This window comes from Tachyglossus aculeatus, chromosome 7 (genome assembly GCF_015852505.1).
Source record: "Tachyglossus aculeatus isolate mTacAcu1 chromosome 7, mTacAcu1.pri, whole genome shotgun sequence".
NCBI classification, from domain to species: Eukaryota; Metazoa; Chordata; class Mammalia; order Monotremata; family Tachyglossidae; genus Tachyglossus; species Tachyglossus aculeatus.
In genome coordinates this window covers 49,432,673-49,457,050 of record NC_052072.1, presented here as the reverse complement: position 1 = coordinate 49,457,050, position 24,378 = coordinate 49,432,673, and the positions used below count along the sequence as shown (strand labels likewise).

Genomic DNA, 24,378 nt, shown 5'->3' with positions numbered 1-24,378 from the left:
CTTTCCATTAAGCCATGCTGCTTCTCTCATCTTCCTTAGATGAAAAGGAAGAGGACAGTTCAATGGATGGAGGGCAAAAATGGAAACTTTGATCACTTTATAATAATAATAATAATAATGGCATTTGCTAAGCGCTTACTATGTGCAAAGCACTGTTCTAAGTGCTGGGCAGGATACAATGTGAACAGATTGTCCCACACGGGACTCACGGTCTTCATTCCCATTTTACAGATGAGGTAACTGAGGCACAGAGAAGTTAAGTGCCTTGCCCAAAGTCACACAGCTGACAATTGGCAGAGCCGGGATTTGATTTGTACCTGTTCAGCCAAAAACCCTAACTGGACTTTTATTCATGATCATCCACATTTAATCCTGTGCAGGATACCCACTGTATTTTGTTCCTAGGAATAACTGGGATCAACATTCCCAATATCTGGCATAGGGCTATTCTAGGGGAGCTGGGAACAGAGGCCTGCATGAACCCTCTATGACCTAAACTCCCCCGACCAGATCAGCCTGGAAGAAAGCCAAACCCAGTCACAAAAGACCAAGTGCAGCATTGCTTCCTCCTCCACAGTCCTCCTCACAGTTTGGTGGTTTAACAGCAGGAGAAGCAGAGGGATGGCAATTGGAGAATTCCACATGTGGAGAGTTGTCCCCTGGACTTCTGGAACTACCAAACCCATAAAATTCAGGGAAAAATATGTATATGTATCATTTTCATATGTATATATGAAAAATATGGAGCAGTTCAGACTGGAGTCCACATCAACTTCCAGTGAGACCTGGGAATTTGAACAAGCATTCACCCTCAGCCCTTCATTTGTGTGAGCACAGAGGGCTGAGGAGAACCCAGGAGGAAAGAGGACTGTCCAAATCACTGTACACCTCCATCCCAATCTCTTTTTCCTTCTGTCTCTCAATATCTATTGTTGCTGTTGTCGATAGTATTTATTAAGCACTTACTGTGTGCCAAGAACTGTACTAAGTGCTGGGATAGATACAAGTTAATTAGGCTGGACACAGTCTCCGCCCACATAGGGCTCACAGTCTTAATCCCCATTTTACAGATGAGGTAACTGAGGCACAGAGAAGTTACACTCACACTCAACTTCCAGTGAGACCTGGGCCATTTCTGATGCAGTTTGGTATTTGGATGCCAGGGACTAGGAAGGCTCTAAGTGTGAACTGGAGCTGGATTACCAGCCCATCATGGACTCTATCCTGGATGGGAACTAATGAAGCAGATCTTCAGCAAAAGCAAGACTGTAGTTTTCACTGCCACCATCAATACGGTCAACAGTCTGGCTACTTACAGGGTCTCCAGCATCACCCTTCTCACCAGGAAGACCAGGCTTTCCTCTTTCTCCCTGGAAGACAAAATGTTAATCAATCAATCAATCATATTTATTGAGTGCTTAATGTGTGTAGAGCACTGTACTAAACTCTTGGGAAAGAACTGTGGAAACCAACTCAACCAGCCTTTCTCCATTTTGTTTTCAGTCTCCATTTTGTATTTTGTCTAGCTCATTTTCCTCAGTCATACTTCAGCCACACCCTCCCCCGTGTCAGTTAAGAAAACTGCAGCCACACTTGATTAGACCCTTGGGATCATCTAATCAAGAGCACCACTACTTGACTGGATCTCGTTGATGGTGTGAGAGACCACCATGCCCAACACAGACTATAACTACCTCTCCCACTTTTTGGGGATGAGGTTAAGTTCCCTTTTAGGGCAACAGGCTCTTTCTGGCCTCATCCATACAGATCTGTATTAGTATTGCAAAAACAAACCCCATCTGCTGTGCTCCAGTGACTTGATTCCTTTTTGCAGGACCCAACAGGACACTATAGCAATGTAACATACATTCCCTACACATAGCGACTTATGGAAGTTAAGAAGCCATCTCACACAAATGGTTTTCAAAAATGCCTTAGGAGGCAAAAATTCCATTAGATAAGCCTTCAAAATCAACATTGATCTTATCTACATCTGTCCCTCTTCCCTGCCCCAAGCCGGTCTTAATCTATATTATAGTTCGTGTCATGAGGCCAAGAGAAGAGAAGCCTCAACTATAGCAAATGGCACGGAGAGTTCCCAATAGACCTAGTTTTCCAATGATGACAAAGCCAAAAGGGAGAGATTATTCCTTCAATTGTATTTATTGAGTGCTTACTGTATGCAGAGCACTGTAGTAAGCACTTGGGAGAGTATAACAGAAACATTCCCTGCCCACAATGAGCTTACAGTCCAGAGATTTAAAAAGACAGAGTGCTTCTAGGTACTCTGGTTAAGTTTCTAATACATGGGCCAGGGCTTATTTTCTTGAAGGATGAACAGGAATCATAAAATACCATTTTGTATTTCCACCAGCTTGCTTTACTGGTAGTGGTGGATTTCCCAAATAGCCTGTATGTACCAGCTGAGATGGCAAATTTGGGGGGGGATGCAGCAAAAGAAAAATAGGAAAAAATAGGGAAAAGCCAAGCTCAGGAAGAAAGTGGCCTTGTTGCAGAATCATTGTAACAAGCAAGAGTCTATTGCTTCTCCTAACCAGACTGCATTACCCCAGGGCACTTCAATACATTCCTTCCTTGGAGTATTTTAAAAACAAGTTTGTGTCCAACTATCTGAAATGCCAACACAACTTCTCTTTCTAGTCTTCACACTTAAAAAGCATTATGGTCACTAGCTTCTGTGAAGAACACTCTGGCCGTATTTCCCATTTTTCTCCTCTTACAAACTTCTAAAAATCCTGACAGTCCATGTGGATTTGTACCGAGAGGCAAAGGAATCTATCTCAATAGCCCGTGAGCTCGGTGGCAGAGAGAGGATTGCTTTCCCCCAACTCTAGCCACCACATCCTGGTGTCCAGCCTCACTCAGGGGACGAGCTCACCGAAGTACAGGGAAATGCTTTGAACATTAATATTTTACTCACATCATATCCTGGATCACCCCGGGGTCCTGGAGGTCCTCTGGCAGGCTGTAAGCCAACACACAGAAACACAATTAGCACAGCTGCCCGCACACAAATACAGAAACCGAGTGCAGCTGAAGGAAGTTTGAGCCTGTAAGTTTATGCCATCTCACTCACCTGACATTCAAAGGAGCAGCACTGCAAAGCAATGAAGAAAAAGCACAAAATTTTAGTGAAGAAAAGTCAAAGACATATAGGCAGTGTCCTCCAAATACAGAGAATAAAAGACATAGAGTCAGTGGCCTCCAATTACAAAGAGCAAAATACAGTCAGTGGCCTCCAAGTACAGAGTCAAAGACATATACTCAGTGGCTTCCAAATACAAAGCCCCAACATAGTAGACACAATTAACCCTTAAATAACTGTCCCATTCTCTATTTTGCTTCCTTTGTGTTGCTTGTAAAATTCCAAGGGGAAACACAAACGCAAATTCAATAACAGATGGGCCTACCTTGTTCAATCAGGTAGGTGAGGGGAAGAGCAGAGAATACTGTAATACTTACCACTTGTTCCACATTTTTTTTCTGAAAAATGAAAGTGGGAAAACAGAATTAACCATCAGAAAAGCCAGAGCTTAAGAACAGTGTAATCAAAAATTCTGCAAATATGCTGATTAGAAAATTTTAGAAAGTGTTTTACTCACAATCATATTGATCATGGTGTCAATGGACTTATCAACATTTTCCACAGAATTTACAGTGAAGTTTCGCCGGTAGGTATGGTCCGTAGCAATGATACTCAGTCTGGGCTCCTGAGGTCAAAAGAGGTAGCAATGTGAAACTCAGAGGGAAGCCTGGAGATCAATATCCTTAATCATGATAATAATAGTAATAATGATAAAAAATAACTGTGGTATTTATTAAGCATTTACTATGCATCAAACACTGCTCTAAGCACTTGGGTAGATAGAAGATCATTAGGTCCTACATGGCACTCACCGTCTAAGTAGGAGGGAGAACAGATATCAAATCTCCATTTTGCAAATGAGGGAACTGAGGCACAGAGAAGTTAAGTGACTTGCTCAAGGCCACACAGCAGATACACAGCAGAGCCAGAATTACAACCCAGGTCCAGTGATTCCTAGGCCTATGCTCTTTCCACTAGGCCATAATGATTCCTAATATTTAGCTACAAGAGACCCCTCCATACCTTTGGATATGCTGAAAAACACAGCTTATCCCCTTCTGGGATTGAGGTCAGGGAGAGAGGGATGGGTGCTTGGGGAAAGGGCACCTGGACTTCTGAAAAGTGATCTTTTGGAGGTACAAGAGGATTAGATTTAAATGGAAACATCCAAAACATGGAGGAATCAGGGTAGACCCAATCCTTCAGCCTCTTGCTGCATTTTCATTTCTTCTGCTGTACTTGTATATCTAACCCACTTTATTATCATCATTTTCATTACCTTTGGTCTTTATTGAGAGCCAACGGGGAGAACACTGTATTAGGTTCTTGCGACTATGTAGCAGAAGTGGAAGACATGGTCCCTGTCCTTGAGGTCATCTGCTATTTTCCCTACCCTCAACCCCATAGCACTTATGTGCACATCTTTAAATTATATATTATAAATTATTTGTTCATATTAATCATGTCTCACCCTCTAGACTGTAAGCTCGATATGGGCAGAGAATGTGTCTGCTAATTCTGTTGTACTCTCCCAAGTGCTTAGTACAGTACCCTGCATATAGTAAGCATTCTTTTAGACTGTGAGCCCACTGTTGGGTAGGGACTGTCTCTATGTGATGCCAATTTGTACTTCCCAAGCGCTTAGTACAGTGCTCTGCACATAGTAAGCGCTCAATAAATACGATTGATTGATTGATTGATTGATTCAGTAAATACGATTGATTCATTGCCTTTAAACCCTCAAGGAGTGTATATTTAATTCTGTTAGGTGGAGGGAGGAAGCAGTGCAGGAGAGGATTTCACTTCAAAATTAAATTCCAAACGATGACAAAAGAATGTTCTTAACAGTTCCAGGGCTCTGGAGTACATTGTTATGGCACAAATTCGACACTTGTTTTGGAGTTCAAGGCAGCCAGTGCTCCTTAGCGGTCTCTTCGATCCTGCCAAATTGGCACCTAACACTACCACAGCAGCCTTCTTCCTAAGAAGTGGTTTCTCCCTAAAGGTTGAATTCTGGGAATTTCAGTCTGCCAATTGTATGAGCTCAGCTCCAGAGAGACCTTCTTACCAAAACATGGCACGGAACTGGTTTTCTAATGATTCCCCACTCCATTCTACATATAAGGAGAACACCCGCCTTGCCAAGGTTGGGGCTGGAAATGTTTTCTGCCCTCTTACTGCTACATTCATTGTGAGGTATCCAAGCCAGCACATGACTGTGAGTAACATGGCTGTGTTAGGTCCCATTCTGATCAGTCCCCCATTGATATTAGTGTTGCAATTTGTAAACCAAAGGAAGGCGAATGGATCCATTCAGTTCAGGTTTTGTATGCACAGAGCATTATTGCTAACATTCACCAAATGAACCCGATCTGCTCAGCATGTACTAGAAATGATCCCAGAAGAGCTACATCCTTAAACCTATTTTGGAATCCCTGTCGGACATCCGTCTCCACTTCCCTGCTCAGTCACCATATTCATTCAATTGTATTTACTGAGTGCTTAGTGTGTGCAGAGCACTGTACTAAGTGCTTATGATGTGAGATCATTGTGGGCAGGAATGTCTCTGTTGTTATACTGTACTCTCCCAAGTGCTTAGTACAGTCTTTTGCACATAATTATTGCTCAATAAATATGACTGACTGAATGAATGTGAATTTTAGAGGGGCAAAAAATAATAATGATAAGAAGAAGAACAATAACACACCCCTCAGGATATTCATAGAGTCATTTAGGAGAGAGAACAGATTATTTCCCAAACCACAGGCCCCCTCTTGGAGGATTCTTTTTTGGTCACCTGAGGAAGACCATACCAATTTTCTAACTTTGGTCCATTTTTTCTCAGTGATTTAGCCAGAATGACCCCTTCATTCTTCAGCATGGAAGAGATGTTGGCCAGTTCCTCCAACAAGGAGGAGCTGTTATTACCAGCAGACACAGCTGCTTGGGCTACCCACCTGTCTGGAGGAGGGATAAAGAGATTCCCTTAGTGGATGCAGCTGTGAGCAAGTGGAAAGTCCTACCATGAAGTAAAATATCTCAGCAGCTGAGCTGAACTCTTTTCATTAGTCCCCAGAAAGAGAGAATACACTTGGGCTATCTGGATCTTTCTTCTAACAAAAGAGGCAGCAAGGCCTAGTGGATAGAGCACGGGCCTGGAAGCCAGAAGGACCTGGGTTCTAACCCTGCCTCTGCCGTTTATCTGCTGTCTGACCTTGGGCAAGCCATGTCACTTCTCTGTGCCTCAATTACCTCATCTGTAGAGTGGAAATTAAGACTGTGAGCCCCTTGTGGGACATGGACCATGTCCAACCTGATTATCTTAATAATAATAATAATTGCGGTGTTTGATATGCACTTACTATTTGCCAAGCACTGTACTAAGCACTAGGGTGGATACAAGCAAATCGGGTTGCACGCAGTCCCTGTCCCACATAGAGCTTACAGTCTCAATCCCCATTCTACAGATGAGGTAACTAAGGCACAGAGAAGTGAAGTGACTTGACCAAAGTCACACAGCTGACAAGTGGCAGAGCCGGGATTTGAACCCAGGACCTTTTGACGCCCAGGCCCATGCTCTATCCACTATACCATGCTGTTTCTCTACCTCAGTGCTTAGTACAGTGCCTGGAACATAGTAACTGCTTAACAAGTATCAAAAAATCAAAAAAAAGAAGGCAAATGAGATGCCCAGGGCTTTTCAGTGTAGACCTAAAAATGACTGTCCCATTTCTTCCTGCATCCCCCGGAATTCAGGGATGTTTTGAGGCTATCAGCACGGTTATGAAATCTGGATCAATCAATAGTATTTTAGTGCTTACTGTGTGTAGTAATGTAGTAAGCACTTGAAAGGGTACAATACCAAAGAGTAGGTAGAAATGATCCTGTCTGCAAGTAGCTTATAAACTAAATGGGGAGACAGACAATATAATATGTTACAGATGGATATGTACAGAAGTGATGTGGAACTGAGGGAGGGGTAAAAGAAATCAAAGTCCTTAAGGATCATCTGAAGTCATCACTGTATTTGGCCACCATTTAGACAGATACATTAAAGGCATTCAGATAATAATAATAATAATTTTAGTACTTCTTAAGCACTTACTATGTGTCAAGCACTGTTCTAAGCGCTAGGGGAGATACAAGGTAATCAGGTTGTCCCACGTGGGGCTCACAGTCTTAATCCCTATTTTACAGATGAGGGAACTGAGGCACAAAGAAGTTAAGTGATTTGCCCAAAGTCACAAAGCTGATAAGTGGCAGAGCCGGGATTAGAACCCAAGACCTCTGACTCCCAAGCAAGTGCCCTTTCCACTGAGCCACGCTGCTTCAGATGTGGGGCAGTTCCCAACTTGCAGCTATATGTATTATTTACTTTTCCATGAATCCCCCAATCTCTTAGCCTCAATCTCTGAAATGGCTATGCTCTAGGCACAAGAATTTTGTGTCTCATACCAGGTGTCCAGGAGAAATGGCAATCGAGAAGACTTTGATTCCAAGGTGCTTGGCTTCATTGACGGCATCTTCCAGTCCTCCACAGGGCTCTTTGTAGCCTTCCAGGGGGTGTCCATCTGTCACCACAATCAGGTACTTGTTCTCCTTCTGGTGGGAGCCACTGGAATGATTGCAAATGGGGATGTGAGAACATGCTTCTTAGAGTTGTGGGTTGCCAACCCAGCCTGCTCCTGAATGGGATTTTTCAGCCACACCACCATGTTCCAAAAGTTTAATGGTCAACAGGGAGGTACCTCTGGAAAGGGCAAAAGGTTTAGGAACTTGCATCTGAAGAATCAGTCGGAGTTCCCTGCCGCAGTATTAAGAAACATGTTTTCCATTTAAATCCCATTCAATCAATCTGTTTCTCCTTGGTCACGTTGGCTGTAAGATGCTGGTCATAAAAAGGGTGTTTAGTTAGGTATGAAATATGTTTATTTGGGGCCAGATTTCTCTTAAAACATATCGAAAAGTCCACATACTCTAGACGAATGAAGTACATATTACTCGGAGTTGATTTACTAAACCAGATGGAAGAAATCTTTCTGTCAGCCTACACGTTATAACTAAATGGTTAATAAAGTACAACCTAAAGTGTCCCTAAGAACAGGAATGAATTCTTAAATCTTCTTTCAAAGGATCCAAAAAGGGGAATTGGCAAGTCCAGCATGCATGCCAAAAGGGTTCAGGCCAGGTCAGCCTCAGCCTTTCAGGCTGAGGTATCATTTTGGATCCCTTGCCACTTCTTTGGTCACTCTGGACTTCACTCGGCTCTAGGGACGACACACAACTGTGAGCTTTGGCTCAGATAACAGCTGTGGGTGGGTCACTGAAATGGCATCTTGGACAGTGGGAGACCTTTTTTCTGACATTAATATCCATTCAACAGCTCTATGGCTCGGAGGGAGGAGATGCACCTGGGAAGGGGTGGTAGTGGTTTCACATTCTGCCCACTTCCCTTATGCCTCTCCTTGTAACAGAATGATCCCAAAATATATATATATATATATATATATATATATATATATATATATATAAAATGGCATTTGTTAAGTGCTTCCTATGTGCAAAGCACTGTTCTAAGCTCTGGGGGGATACAAGGTGATCAGGTTGTCCCATGTGGGGCTCACAGTCGTAATCCCCATTTTACAGATGAGGGAACTGAGGCTCAGAGAAGTGAAGTGACTTGCCCAAGGTCACACAGCAGAAATGTGGTGGAGCCGGGATTCGAACCCATGACCTCTGACTCCAAAGCCCGTGCTAGGGTTCAATTTTTCTTAAAGCAAACGGACAGTTCTACAGAGGATAAATGATTAGCTTACACATTTTTATCGCATCAGAATTTATCAAGAGCAAAAATCATCATGTTGATTGTAGTACAGCCTATGTATTAATATACGAAAAGGTTTGAGATTTTGTATACAGATACATTTTCCCCCTCCAGAGAAGTACTTCTTCCAAAATATCTGATTCCCCAAATCAACTAAGCTCCAGCTCTGGCAGGCCGGCAAAGCTGTACATAGCGTTAAGCTGACATAGGATTCAGAAATGTTCACAAATCCTAAAGATTTTTGCAGAGAGATTTGACCCAGAAACCACTCCTATTGGCTATTTGTTAACTCTGGAATGATACAAACAACACACAAGTTGGAGAGGAACAATTTGAACATGACTTGCTATTCAGAGCGGAAGGAAGCCCAGAGTCTTGCTAAGAATGCAGATTTCCTATAACTTTACAGATTCAAAGTGAGATTTTCTACAACCGCAATAAACATTTAAGCAAATAAGAGTTAACCAAATGGTGAATATCAAAATTTAGGACAAGGGAGTACTAAAAATCACAAACTTATTTTATGCATGACCACAAAATTGAGTGATCATAATTTCTCACTCTTCAACAGTGACTTCAGGAAATAATTTTTCAAATACCAATCACTGAGTTACTATCACCATTAGAGTACTAAGGACTTAGGACACACTGCGTAAAATGATCATAAATCACTTGGGATGTCTGGAAAATACCAAGGGTCTCTGTTTCCTTCATCAGGTCACTTGGCTCTGCAAAAAGCAGCATTCATCTCTAAGGCAGAAATTACAAAATGTTCTTGGGTAACAAGGTATATTGTACTTAATTGCCACTATTTCCTTGGAGAATAAGGATTATAGTTGCTGCGTTAGATTAATAAAACGTGGAAAACTTTATGCTGAGCCAGGCCAGTAAAAGCATTCAGTATATCTCCAGTTTCTAACATGTTTCAGAAGCAATCCTGCAATGGAAATGTGATTTAATCATAATTGATCTATCAATTGTACTTATTGAGCAAATTCAGTGTGCAGAGCACTGTACTATGCACTTGGGACAGGAATAATAATAACCATGATTATGGTATTTTTTGAGCATTTACTATGTGCCAGGCACTGTTCTAAGTACTGGGGTAAATACAAGATAGTCGGGTTGGACACAGTCCCTGTCCCACATAGGGATTACAGTCTTAATCCCCATCTTCCAGATGAGGGAACTGAGGCCCAGAGAAGTTTAGTGACTTGCCCAAGGTCATGCAGCAGACTAGAGGTGAAGCCGGGATTAGAACCCATGACCTTCTGACTCCTAGGCCGATGTTCTATCCACTAGGCCATGTTGCTCTTGTACAATATAGTAGAGTTGGTAGACATGTTCCCTGCCCACAGTGAGCCTACAGTCTAGAGGGGGAGAGAGACATTAATATAAATTCCAAATATGTACATAAATTCTGTGGGGCTGAGGGAGGGGTGAATAAAGGGTGCAAATCCATGTGGAAGGGTGATGCAAAGGGAGTGGGAGAAGAGGAAATGAGGGCCTAGTCAAGGGAAGCCTCTTGATGTGCTTTCAGCAAGGCTTTGGAAGTGGGAAATCTGGAAAGTGGGAAATGAAGAGGGAGGGCACTCCAGGCCAGATGTAGGATGTGGGTGAGCGGTTGGTGGTGAGACAGATGAGACGGAGGTAGAGAGAGTAGGTTGGCATTAGAGAAGTGAAGTATGTGGACTGGATTGTAGTAGGAAATCACGGACGTAAGGTATGAGGGTACAAGGTTATTGAGTGCTTTAAAGCCAATGGTAAGGTCTTTCTGTTTGACTCAGAGGTGAATGGGTAATCACTGGGAATTCTTGAGAAGCAGCATGGCTCAGTAGAATGAGCCCGGGCTTTGGAGTCAGAGGTCATGGGCTCAAATCCCGGCTCTGCCAATTGTCAGCTGTGTGACCTTGGGCAAGTCACTTAACTTCTCTGTGCCTCAGTTGCCTCATCTGTAAAATGGGGATTAAGACTGTGAGCCCCCCATGGGACAACCTTATCACCTTGTAACCTCCACAGCGCTTAGAACAGTGCTTTGCACATAGTAAGCGCTTAATAAATGCCATTATTATTATTATTATTATTATTATTATCATTATTATTATTATTATTATTGAGGAGTGGGGGATCAGAAACTGAATGTTTTTGTAGAAAAATGACCCAGGCAGCAGAGTGAAATATGGAATGGGGGAGAGACAGAAGGCAGGAAGGTCAGCAAGGAGGCTGATACAGTAATCAAGGCAGTATAGAATAAGTGCTTGGATTACCATGATAGCTGTTTGGGTGGAGAAGAAAGGGTAAATTTTAGCAATGTTGTGAAGGTTGAGCCGAAGGGATTTTGTGACAGATTGAATAAGTGGCTTGAATGAGAGAGATGAGTTGAGGATAACACCAAGTTTATGATTTTGTGAGATAGGGAGGATGGTGGTGCTGTTTACAGTGATGGGAAAGTCAGGGGAAGACAGGGTTTGGGTAGAGGATAAAGAGTTCTGTTTTGGAGTTCCCTCCTCCCCCTCTCCATCCCCCCCCGCTTACTTCCTTCCCTTCCCCACAGCACCTGTATATGTGTATATATGTTTGTACAAATTTATTACTCTATTTATTTTACTTGTACATATCTATTCTATTTATTTTATTTTGTTAATATGTTTGGTTTTTTTCTCTGTCTCCCCCTTCTAGACTGTGAGCCCACTGTTGGGTAGGGACCGTCTCTCTATGTTGCCAACTTGTACTTCCCGAGCGCTTAGTACAGTGCTCTGCACACAGTAAGTGCTCAATAAATATGATTGACTGATTGATTGATTAAGGCAGGAGGAAATGCAAGACTGTACAGAAGGAGAGATCATGGCTGGACCTGTAGATTTGGGAATCATCTGCTTAGAAATGGCATTTGAAACCCTGTGAGCAAATGAGTTCACCAAGGGAATGGGTGCAGATGGAGATTAGAAGAGGTTCCAGAACTAAGCCTTGAAATGATTCCCTCAGTTAGTGGGTAGGAAGCAGAGGAGGAGCCCACAAAAAGAGACTGAGAATGAGCAGCCAGAGAGATAGGAGGGAAACCAGGAAAGAACAGTGTCAGTGAAGACGAGGTTGAATGATGATTCCAGGAGAAGGGGGTGGTTGAGAGTGGTGAAGAAAGATTAGGATGGAGTAGAAGCTTTTGGATTTGGCCAGAAAGAGATTATTTGTGACCTATGAGAGGGTGCTTTCTGTGGAATGAAGGGGATGGAAGCCAGATTGGAGGGGGACAAGGAGAGAATTGGAGGAGAGGAAGCAAAGGGAGCTGGTGTAGACAACTCACTTAAGGAGTTTAGAGAGGAACGATAGGAGGAAGATGGGGTGATAACAGGAAGGAGCCGTGGGGTTGAGGGAAGGGTTTTTTAAGGAAATAGTGGGGGAAAATCCATTAAAGAGTTAACAGTTAAAGATCACAGTCAGAGAGGGGAAAAAGGGAGGTGAAAAGTGTTTTGATAAGGTATGAAGGGATGGGGGAGAAGGTGAAGGGGGTGGATTTTGAGAGAAGGCAGGAGATCTGTTGGAGATACTGCTGTGAAGGATGGGAGAGTTGAAAAAGGGGCAGGATTGAATTGTTGCATTTATTTCATGACCGAATTTACTTGACCTCTTTCTACTCATCATTTCCCCCTTCCTCTGTTACCACAGAAGACTTGCACACAGTACTGTAACTGAGGGAAGAAACATGGGGAATTTAGACTTGTTTGGTCAATGCTGGTCACACATCAACTTGTCTTTCCAGCAGCAGATTTAGTTCCTAATTAGGCAACTGAGTAGGCACATACACACCCACTGACCATTCCAAAATGATCACAAACTATCCACTTACTATCAGTCATATATCAAGTTCTTAAGCTATTTAATGCTACAAGGAAAGGTATATATTTTGCGATTTAGAGTCTAACAGAGACTTTCAGGTACTTAAATCCAAGCAAGTTACCTGGGAAGCCCATACACTTCAAAAAACCTCAGTGGTCTTTAAGGAAATCAAATCCCTTAACACAAGACATGACCTTTCTTACAGAAAGGAATTCAAACTCCAGGCCAATTAATTTTGGTAACCTTTATAGAGATAAATGATCCTAAGAATGCTTATTTATTTCTTCCTTATTAGATGTGTAAACCTCTGGCTCTTTTATCCCAGCTCAAAACAGCTCCCTTTCTATCTTTGGGAAATAGTTGGATTGTACTAAGAATCTTGTATAAGATTCTTCAGAATTCTCAAGGGCTTCGCACTCTCCTGAAATTCTCCAAGAAAGAGCTATCAAACCCTATCACCTCTGCAAATTATTCAGAATGAAGGAGGAATGTGTAGTCATCTTATTTTTTTTTCCAAAAAAAATAGCTTGATATAATAGAGCATTCAACTTTGGTCTTTCCAATACTTTTTGTACGTCACAGAACAAAATTGCCCAAGCAAGCTGGGCCCACTTAACCTCTACAGGGTTTTGAAGATGGTAGCAGAAAACTCTCCCTTCAGAGAAATTAAGGCCAGAAGACATTCAGGACAGGATGAATGCCACATGGAGAAGAAAAAAGCCTATTTATGACCCTGCAAAGTAATAATGCTTTCACAACAGCAGAGAATTTCCATTTACCCCAAGATAAACAATCATGGCAAGATCTGACCCATTCCATGTTCATGAGAGTAGCTCAGAACTTCCTGGGAGGCAGCAGTTCTTTGGGGGGCAGGGGTTTCTTGGCATAGTCGATAAAACGCAGACGTGGGAGTCAGAAGGTCACGGGTTCTAATCCCAGCTCCTCCACTAGTCTGGTATGTGACCTTGGGCAAGTCACTTCAATTCTCTATCCCTCAATTACCCCATCTGTAAAATGGGGATTGAGAGCCCCATGCACGACAGGGACTATGTCCAACCCTATTTGCTTGTATCCGCTCCAGCCCTTAGTACAGTGCCTGGTACATAGTAAGCTCTTTACAAATACAATAATAATAATTATTATTAGGCAATATCCAGCATATTATTGGTGGGGAGGAGTAAATAGCTTTACCGTTGTAAATCTAGATAAAGACTTCCAGGAAAAAACATTAAACATGCCCAGAAAGCAGAATTCAGCAACCAGTCACATAGCATACATCTCTGGAAAATGGTCATCCACACTATTGGATACAGGACAAGTGTCTCAATTACTGTTGAAGATGTCTGACCCTGAAGGTCAGTCTTTCTTCTTATTTCAGGAATCTTCTAAATCCTTTCTCTATTTGAAGAGGATTTCCCAACAATAATTTCATTTCAAGGGCCTGTTCTCCCACCCACAAAGCCCTGTGTACCCTGATGGGACCTCAAGTGCATCATATGGTTTCTGTTCTTTCAGCCCAAGATAAATGTCCCTTACTGCTCTCCGCCTGAAAAGGGTGCAGTGCTCAGGAGATCTATCCTCAGGAAGGATAACTTTGCAAGCATCTTTACTAAACACTCGATATGCTATTTTGAATTTCATTAAGGAACTTTCCTTCCCTGCTCTACTAACAGAGGAGGTCGCTGAAGGCTAATTTAGTAGGTCATTGCAATGAACTCACACTTCCAATAGATAAATGTAGGTTCTTTGTGAGGTCATCTAGAGGAATTCTAGGTGGCTCAAGTAAAAGGATCAGTGAAGATACTGTAGCTTTTAGGCCACCATAATTTATTTTGTTGAGAAACCTAAAGTATTCCTAGTCCGCAAAAGTGAAGTTTAATTGCTTGCACCTTCTCCATCTTAAAAAAATCCTTCCAAGGCTATATGCTGGGAATTCTTGAACTTGAGATTCTGATGTTCTTTCCCAGGCTTTGTATAAAGCTGGTGAAAGCCTAGTTTCCTGAAGTGCATACACACCTTTGCCAAGAAGTTTTTTCTTTGTCTTCTGTCTTGGTATTTCAACCAATGAGTGAATATGGTAGAGTTCCTTCAAGACAAGTCCTTTCTTTCCCTTCTTTTAGTGTCTGCTTGACATAGCAGGCAGTGACAGATTGCCCCCCCTGAGCTTGCTATGCATTCCAGAGGGAAGTTTGCTCATTTAGATTTACCTAATTACACTTGCCACTTACAGTCAAGGTTGTTTGGCAGTAGAAAATTTGTTTTTAATTTAGCCAATTAGATTCAATTAAACTGCTGCACCCTACTTTATGTTTCAATTTCTGTCCTCAATTTTCTTGCTTCCCCAAAGATACTCCAAGGCACTAATTTCATAGTCACACCCACCCTGGAATTTCCTCAAAGAATTGAATTTAGATTGTGGGCTCCCTGAGGTCCAGGGACTCTGTCTAATTCTTTCTTAGTGCTTAGGACAGTACTTTACAAACAGTAAACACTTAATAAATGCTGCTGCTGCTGCTACCACTTTGGCCCCAAACCCAAGAACTTTATTCAGAAGGATGGAGAACTTTTGTCTGGACATTACTCTGTAACTTCAGTGCTACCTAATGCCTTAAGGAATTGGTAGGAAATGCTTGTAAATTGCTTCAAATTAAAAACCTTCACAGAAGAAGCTCAAGAATCCTATCTCTCTTGGTACACCTCTGCTGGAAGGCTTTAGAAAGAAGGTGGACAGTCACCTGACAGAATCATTTAGACATTTACCTCCTTGGAGGCAAGAGGCTGGAACATATAATTTCTTGAAGTTCATTCCTGTTCTAGGATTCTATGGTCTAAAAAAGAACACTCCCTAGAGCAAAAGTACATAAATATGAGGAAGAAGGATAATCAGGTCCACTAATATTACATCCCAGTTTTGGTGAAATGACATGACTTTGAGAAACATTTTATGCCTTAAGACCTTCGTGACTCAGACACTAAAAACATGAAATTTCATCAGCACTAAGGCAAAGTTGTACCCATAGACTTTGTTGTACAGATCTGAAGATACTTTTGAAATAAATCCCTGTCTACTGTTATGGGGTGTCTATATTTGGCTGACAAACTATTTTAAACTTTTCAAAGTTGGACCTTCTAGGATTCAATGGATACATTATCCAGTAGAAACCTGCCATGACTTTTTTTTGAGGCAACATAAAATAACAATTTTGCATGACATAATGACTCTCATGCAAAGTGCATAGTAAATATCTTTACGGAATTCATAGTAAGAAATTAATGTAAATGAGTTTTAAGAGGCAGAGCACATTCTGTCTTGGAAAACAGAACCTACAAGTAGTTTCACTCATGTGTTGATCCTTACTTTGTTGCTGAATTGTACTTTCCAAGCGCTTAATACAGTGCTCTGCACACAGTAAGTGCTCAAATAAATACGACTGAATGAACTTCAAACCCTAACCTAAAGGGATGGGGGTACATTGTGGATATGTCTGCCCAAGATTAGCATTTTTATTTTGGAGAGAGGTTTTCAGTTGAAAGCAGTGTCTTGGTCCCAGTTGTCCATAGGAAAAGCCTCAAACTATGCACTTACTGTTAGTGATACCCAAGATGGCAGGGCCCACCACTATCATCCCCCTTTGACTGTAAGTTCGATATGGGCAGCGAATGTGCCTGTTTATTGTTGTACTGTACTCTCCCAAGCCCTTAATACAGTTCTCTGCACACAATAAATATGACTAAATGAATGAATGAACCTAACTTGAGCAGAGTCACACTTTACAGTCAGACTTTCAAGTTTCCTTCAAAAAGCATAGCACCATCACATCCACTTGACAAACTCAGAATCTCAGATGATTTCAATCCATCTGAACTCAAGGTGATTCCAGGATAGTCCCCAAAAATCAGAAAGAACCATCATGGTGGCTTTAGGATTGGGAAGATGTGAAGGGAATACAGTCTCATTGCATATTCCACTTGTCTCCAGGAATCCAAAGTAGTGTTTTCCATCACTTCTCTACTTTGCTGGATTATTTTATGGTATTTGTATAGTATGGTACTATATGATGTTTTATGGATTGCAGCTTGTTTTGTTTAATTCAAAACAAGGCTGGTAACTGTAGTGTCATTTATTAGGAGGCTCTATTCACTGGCTTTTCTAAATTTCCAACATGCCCTCTGCTTCATCCAAGGAAGGACATGTCCATCAGGTATTACTGACATTCCATTGTCCAAAAGTTAGAAAGATTGCAAGCAGAATTCCAAAAAGGAATGATCTGAAGCTTCAAGAGATCAAGAAATTCACTGCTGAATTAGTCGATCAATTTTAAGCATGTGGAAGTCATATAAATATTCTTATTCTGAAAAGGTCAGATCCCAGGATCCACCCTGAAGCATGTGACATAACAGCTCACAAGCATACTTTTGGGGTCTTTCAGAACAGCCACACAAAACTCCCTCAAATATTTGCTAGACAGAAGTCAGTTAACTTGTCTTATATGATTATAAATCAGAAAAAAGGAAATCTGAGGAAAAGTGCAGAAATATATTCTTAATCCATTTTAGCACTTTCTTTTCTCCCACCCACCCTTCACTATTCTTCATTTTCATTCAACATTGCAAGACTTGATCCAACTTACCCAATGAGGAGCTCTTCGATCCCCCTCTTGATGGCACAGTCTGTGTGGGTGCCTTTCCCGATGTACTGTATGGCCTGCACTTTGTCCTTTAAATTATTCTGTCCATCAGGCATTCGAGTCAGGCCTTGTATCAGCTCTACTGAATCACTGTAATGCAGAGCTCCAGCATTCCACACCAAATTTCGATCACATCGATAATACCTAGAAAAACAAACAGTGCCTCAATCTTTCATGCTTTCTTCTTCTTACCAATTTAAAGTTTCCCTTGCCCCTTCCCAGGACTGCCTGCCTGCTTCAGTAGAAACACACAAAACCCAAGTCTGATTTTGGGCCCGCATCTTGCTTTTTTTAGGTGGAATACTGCCTGACAATTTGATGCTTTGTTCATATCTTCAATAACAAAGCAAAGTGACGTCTAAATGTCCTGCAAATCTGGGGAGGCTACAGAGCCCAACTTTTTTTTGGCAAAATTCTTCAGATTATGGTGATGACCATCACCAGGTCATCCTCTCTGCCATTTTGGAGGGATATTATAGACTTGTTTAAAGAGATGATTTTCCATTTACTTCAGAAGAGGCATGACCAGATTATTGATGCAGCTGATGGAGGCAGAATATTGGTTTTCACCAGTTTCAGCACTGCTCATGTACTTATGTATGAAATGGCTCTTGGGAGTCTTAAATGCTCTGCCATTTTCAGGTGAAGCATTTGCCAGGATCAAAGACTTCTACACATTTGGATGAGAACACCATTCAGCACTATATCTGACAGGAGGGACTAGGCCAAGACTTCACGCTACCTCTGGAATCTCTGAGACCAGTTAATTCTGCAGCCTCCTGCAAAGATAGTCTATCTCCCCTTCTAGACCGGAAGCTCCTTGGGGACAGGGAATGTATCTATCAACTCTACTGTACAGTTCTTTCCCAACTGTTTAGCACAGTGCTCTGTACCCAGGAAGCACTCTGTAAACAGTAAGGACTCAATAAATACCACTGATTGATTGACTGATTAATTAATAGCCAGGGATTACTAGAGTACCCTTCCCTTCCCCCAGAGTGAACTCACTCCAGAACAAGTCACCAAGTCCACCAGACACAAACCTAATCGAGGACTCTGAAAATGCCCCTGACCCTTGCCTTTCAGAATCAGACCCTTACTCAATGAAATTAAACAAAATGGTGGTCAAAATTCCTAAAGTGGAAACTAAGAATTGCATGAGTCTGTCCTTAAAATCATATCTGTAAATATAAGGATACAACTATGATAACATTTGTAACCCTAATTCTGGAAAAGCTTAAGATCTTTTATGTGTTTTCCCACAAAACAAACCATTTCCAAGATGGGCCATCTCAACCCTCTAATGGTCAATCAATCAGTCAATTAATGTTATTTATTGAGTGCTTACTGTGTGTCGAGCACTCTACCAGGTATATGGGATCCACTGAAGCTTGAAAGCAGAATGTCTGGGCACCACCCTACATCCTACCCATGAGAGACTTCCCAAAGAAGGATGTATGATTTATGGCGGAAGGCATGAATGGGAATCATGGCCAGGGGACACCCAAACTCTGCATTCGCCATTTCTTTAACCAAGGAAATGGAAAAGTGGGGCTGGCATGCATAAATAAAAATGTTCTGATGGAACAAAATGTTGCTAATCAGTATCATGGCTATCAAAAGACTCTCTCCCCCTGGCAGATAGCCCCTCCCCAGTTGTCTTTCTTCTGGGAAATAACAACTGTAACCCTCATTCTGGAAAAGCTCAAGATCTTTTTACGTCTTTTCTCATAAAAACAAACCATTTCCAAGATGGGTCATTTAAACCCTTTAATGCTCGATCCATCAATTAATGGTATTTATTGACTGCTTACTTTGTGGAATGGTTACCAAAGGGCTGACATCTTAATACCACAAAACATTTCTTCTGAACCAGGCTTGGGACAGTAAATTCAAATACCTTGCACCCTAAGCTTGATTCAATAGGAAGCAGAAGACAAAACCAATTACTAGAATAAAATAAAAACTGGCACTACAAAGCTAGATTTTTTCCAGTTTCCTGAGACAAATGAAAAATGACATTTTCTACTCTACAGAGAACTTCTGGTTTTAAAACTATCTTCTGAGCAGGCTCTGTCAAGAGCATTCAATGGTATTTTATAGCTTGTCCCAAAATAGAAATCCTATACGCAGAATTGGTAAAGCTTTTATTTTTTTTTAAAGAAAAAAGATAACTAACATGAGAGAAACGTTTAAAGAATTGAACAGTGCGGAAGAGAAGTCTGACACTGGTAAAGGCAGAGTGCCCTCTTCAGTACAAAATGGAAAAGTGAAGGCAAGTTTTGCATTTTCAAATTTTAAAGAAAATGATTTATTTTGATGCCTAAACGCCTAGATATTCTCCTGTAGGCAGTAGTAGTATGTACTTTAGACCTTTAGTTCCTTAGTAAGAAAATCAACCTCAAGCATTTGCAACAAGACCACTTTTTTCCAATAACTTTACATATTCCACACACACGTTTCTAATTAGAAGAATGGAAGGTGAATAAGTTACATATAATAATGCTGGTATTTGTTAAGCACTTACTATGTGCCAAGCACTGTTAAGCACGTGCAGTTAGAACCTAGAAGTCAGAAATGTAGAAAACTATTGGATGAGACCTATCTGCCAGAGCAGAAGAGAGGCTGTGGAGTTAAGATCTATCAGACATACATAGCGGCCCTGTCTTCATCTATGCAATGAAAAATAAATCAGTCAGAGAAATGCTGAGGAAAGAGAAATTACAGTGAACGCTTACCTGTCTGTTAATTTGTCAATGAACTTCTTGGTGAATGTCTTCACCTCTTCTACTAGGTAACCAAATGGCTTTACCCTTAAAGCAACACTTTCAGAGGTATCGAGGACAAAAAACAGATCCACAGGACAATCTGTTCCAAAATGATGAGAAGAGAGTTTTAAGCACTCTTGAGAACACTCCAGTTAAAATGCATTATTTTAGGAATCAGGTCTCCCATAAGTCAGGGAGGAATTCTTCAAGCATATAGGTGATCGCCATAGGTTGTACCTGCACTGGCAGACCTGTAATTCTTGATAATACTAGGCTGTAATCTTATTAGGTTGTATTCTACCAACATTCAATTCTTGAATTTCACAGTTTCTAAAGAATATCTTGAAAAGCTAGTGACACTCATGGAAAAAAGCAAATTCACTCTATATTCAAAAATTAGATTCAGGTAAAAGATAAGATGGGAAGATGTTTATGCGAGAAAATAGATACAAGGGCATACACACAAACCAGCAATTTTGCGAAGGTCTTTTATAGAACCTAGAAGCAAATTAGCCAGATAATTTAGAAGTTCAGTACCAAAACAACATTCTTAAATACTTATTTTGGAGTGTAATGACTCGTTTCATAGATATGGACTGTTGAAGAAGAACTATCTGCTTGCTTAACTTCCATAGGAAAAAAAGCCAACTGTTCATTCAACTTTGGAAAAAAGTTATGCTCTTATAACCAATTGTAATATTCCTTAGGCAGAGCAAAATGCAATTTTAACTGTTAAATATTATCCCCCCCAAATTTTTATCATGTCTAACAATAGCCATTGCCGATAGAAGGTTTAGATAAATGGAAACTAAATTGGTATGAAAATAATAAGAAACAGAGAGAGCAAAACTACTTTGAAATTGTTTTCTGGATGAATTTTTATTCTTGTGATATTTTCCAATAGTATGTAAGCACCCATTCTAGTAATCAATACACCCACACATGCACACTTCTAAGTCAAATTCTTGGACTATTTATTCCATAGGACACTACTAAAAGAAACCTTGAAAATTTCATTTACCAGGGATAGTGAAGGAGAAAACGTTACATCAACTTGAGCAATTTTTTTTAAAGAATCCAACAATTTTAAATTAAGCTTTTTAAAAACGGATAAGACTCAGCTTCAAATCCAGAGGTAAAAAGGTAAAACTAAGCCATCTACCTAGCCCATTCAAGATTCTACAAAATAAATGCTGCTAGGAGACCTACTGGAATCTGAACCCAAATTTCTATAATAAAGTTGTAAGATGAAGTGATCCCCTTACCTTGAAATGCTATAGCTTTCTTGGGTAAGTCTTGAGAGAGCAGCCCTTCCCAGAGCGCACAGACTTGAAGCAGGAATGTGAACAAAAAGTTAGTTAACCTCATCTTGCTAACTTCAAGTTTACCATTTAGTGGGTCGGGAAAAGGTTTTGTGGGAGAGGAAGGGGAAAATGAAGTCAAAAAGACGAGGAGCTTTATGAAAAGGGAGGTTTATCGCAGTGGAGGAAGGTATCCTCTAATTTTCTACTCTCCCCCTCAGTTCCAGTGGAAGGGAGGGAGAGCGAAAGAGAATTAAGACCAGGAGGAGTCGGTTTCCAGCTCCAGAGGGGAGGGAGCTTTCTGAACTTGAACTCCACCAGTGAGTCACAGAAACACACAAGTCAGTTGCGGAAGGGCTTCAACGACCCTTCGATATGTTTTTAGCGGAAATTACTTTAAGTTCAAATTCATCTCTGACTCGGTATCAAGGGATGATTATGTTCTTTTTCTTTATTGAGAGATTTATTTTACTTATGATGTATTTTCTGTTCTGAAGTATATCATAATTTAAGCTGAGGGAAAAAATATGACAAAGCAACCGAGGAAAAATGCTGAGACTCCGCATAACTTTTTCAATTATATTAAGAGCTTTGGGAATTTATCTTAATTAATTGTATTTATTCATTCATTCATTCAATCATATTGAGCGCTTACTGTGTGCAGAGCACTGTACTAAGCGCTTGGGAAGTACAAGTTGGCAACATATAGAGATGGTCCCTACCCAACAGTGGGCTTATTGAGCACTTAGTATCATCATCATCAATCGTATTTATTGAGCACTTACTGTGTGCAGAGCACTGTCCTAAGCGCTTGGGAAGTACAAGTTGGCAACATATAGAGATGGTCCCTACCGAACAGTGGGCTTATTGAGCACTTAGTATGTGCAGAGCACTGTACCAAGTGCTTGGGAGAGTACAATATGACAGAGTTGGTAGACACCTTCCCTGCCGACAATGATCAGATGATTCTCTCTCTGCTCAGATTATCTAATTTTTATAATATTCAGACTTTCCTTGGTCCAGTTTCATTTTGTGATTTTCCAAACAAATTCTTTAAAATAAAGACATCTTTATCCTAGCAGGGGAAAGGTGGGGTTGAGAATGGAGTTAGGTTTATTATGTACCAAATGTAAAAATGCACTAATAGCAGGTGGGAGAAGTATGATTGGTTGCATATTCTTAATGGCTTCCGAGAACTATAGAATCATAAATTGTTAGGGACCTCAAGATATCTTCTGGTTCATGCCCCATAGCAAGGTAAGATTACACTACCACTATTGCAGATATGATCTCATGATGCAGGTAGGAAAACTTAGTAGAACAATAGGCTAGTCCCTGAACCTTTGAAAAATGGGAATTATCTTTGGGATAGGGTGAAATGAGAAAAGATTGTAGCAACTTCCCTCCTACCTGGATTGTGAATTTGATACAGGATAGGGATTATGTCCAACCTGATTAGCTTGTATCTACCCCAGGGCTTAGTATAGTGTCTGGTACATAGTAAGCACTTAAATACCATTAAAAACAACGACAGAAGAACCCCCAAAACCTTTTCATTAAAGTACAGCCATTTCTGCTCTAAAACAGTTTCTGAAGAGCCTCATGTTATGAAGAAATCATGTTATAGCAACAAATGATCTACTGAGAGAAAGAAAGAGTGTGGCCTAGTGGAAAGAGCGCAGGCCTGGGAATCAGAGGTCCTGGGTTCTAATACCCACTTTGCCACTTGCAGGTCTGCTGGGTGACCTTGGTCAGACCACTTAACTTCTCTGTGCCTCGATTTTCTCATCTCTAAAATGTAAATTAAATATCTGCTCCCTCTTCTTATACTGTGATCTCTACATGGGACAGGGACTCTAACTCGACATCCTTGTATCTACCCCAGCACTTAGTACAGTACTTGACACATAGTAAGCAACTAGCCCCCACTATTAGGTTTGTGGGGATTAATGGATGAGGAGATAAATGGTTTGAAGATCCCACCGTGCCAATGCTTTTATGTTTTTTTCCCATGTTAGAATTGTCAGTCAGTCTTTCAATCGTATTTATTGAGCGCTTACTGTGTGCAGTAAGTACAAGTTGGCAACATATACAGTCCCTACCCAACAGTGGGCTCACAGTCTAAAAGGGGGAGTTAAAACTCCTGGTGTTCAGGAAATGTGTCACTTCTTTATTCTGTACTTATTAATAATGATAATCATAATCTTAATAATTGTGGTATTGGTTAAATACCTACTATATGGCAAGCAATGTATTATGTTCTGGGGCAGATACAAGATCTGGTCCCACATGAGGCTCACAGTTTAATTAGGAAGGAGAATAGGTATCGAATCCCCATTTTGCAGATGAGGGAACTGAGACATTGAGAAGTTGTGACTTGCCCAGGGTCACACAGAACGGGGGTGGCGGAGCCAGGATTAGAACCCAGGTCCTCAGACTCTAGGCTCTTTCTGCTAGTCCATGCTGCTTCTCTTCTAAGTATTTCCTAAATCCCCTCTCAGGATTGCACCTGGAGAGTTTCCAGTACTCTACCAATCTCGGCTACGGGAGGGAGAGTCAAGCAGAGGCCTACCCGTTCCATTCCTAGCTTGGTCAGTGAATAGCTAGTGGAAGGCAATCTGCTACAAGTCAAAACTCTACTGAACTGGGCAGCAGCAGCATGGAAGAGAGTCGAGGGTGGAGACTCGAGTTTACAGCGTGGAAGAAGGCAATGGTAAACCACTTCCATATTTTTACCGAGAAAACTCTGGGTACACTACCAGAATGGCTGCAGATGGGGAGTGGACTTCTGGAAGAGATGTGTCTGTGGATTCGCTATGGGTTGGAAACGACTCAACAGTATGAGACAAGACAAGAC

At 41.2% G+C, this 24,378-nt stretch overlaps 1 protein-coding gene and 1 non-coding gene across 2 annotated transcripts in view; one reads left to right on the top strand and one right to left on the bottom strand.

Moving 5' to 3' along the window:
- COL6A1 (collagen type VI alpha 1 chain) overlaps positions 1 to 21,734 on the bottom strand; it is a 72,802-nt gene extending 51,068 nt beyond the window's left edge. The window contains exons 1-9 of the mRNA XM_038749244.1: positions 21,486 to 21,734; positions 20,191 to 20,320; positions 17,396 to 17,596; positions 7,562 to 7,721; positions 3,624 to 3,731; positions 3,484 to 3,504; positions 3,098 to 3,118; positions 2,942 to 2,986; positions 1,317 to 1,370 (exon numbers count right to left, since the gene is read on the bottom strand). Of these exons, the coding sequence (XP_038605172.1) occupies positions 1,317 to 1,370; positions 2,942 to 2,986; positions 3,098 to 3,118; positions 3,484 to 3,504; positions 3,624 to 3,731; positions 7,562 to 7,721; positions 17,396 to 17,596; positions 20,191 to 20,320; positions 21,486 to 21,588 (843 nt within the window). The 5' untranslated portion in view covers positions 21,589 to 21,734. The remainder of the gene's footprint in view (positions 1 to 1,316; positions 1,371 to 2,941; positions 2,987 to 3,097; positions 3,119 to 3,483; positions 3,505 to 3,623; positions 3,732 to 7,561; positions 7,722 to 17,395; positions 17,597 to 20,190; positions 20,321 to 21,485) is intronic.
- A 2,278-nt stretch (positions 21,735 to 24,012) lies between these two features.
- On the top strand, positions 24,013 to 24,150 carry LOC119931138. The gene has a single exon (XR_005451996.1). It is a non-coding gene; the product is annotated as a small nucleolar RNA SNORA7 (small nucleolar RNA).
- The last annotated feature ends 228 nt before the right edge of the window (positions 24,151 to 24,378 follow it).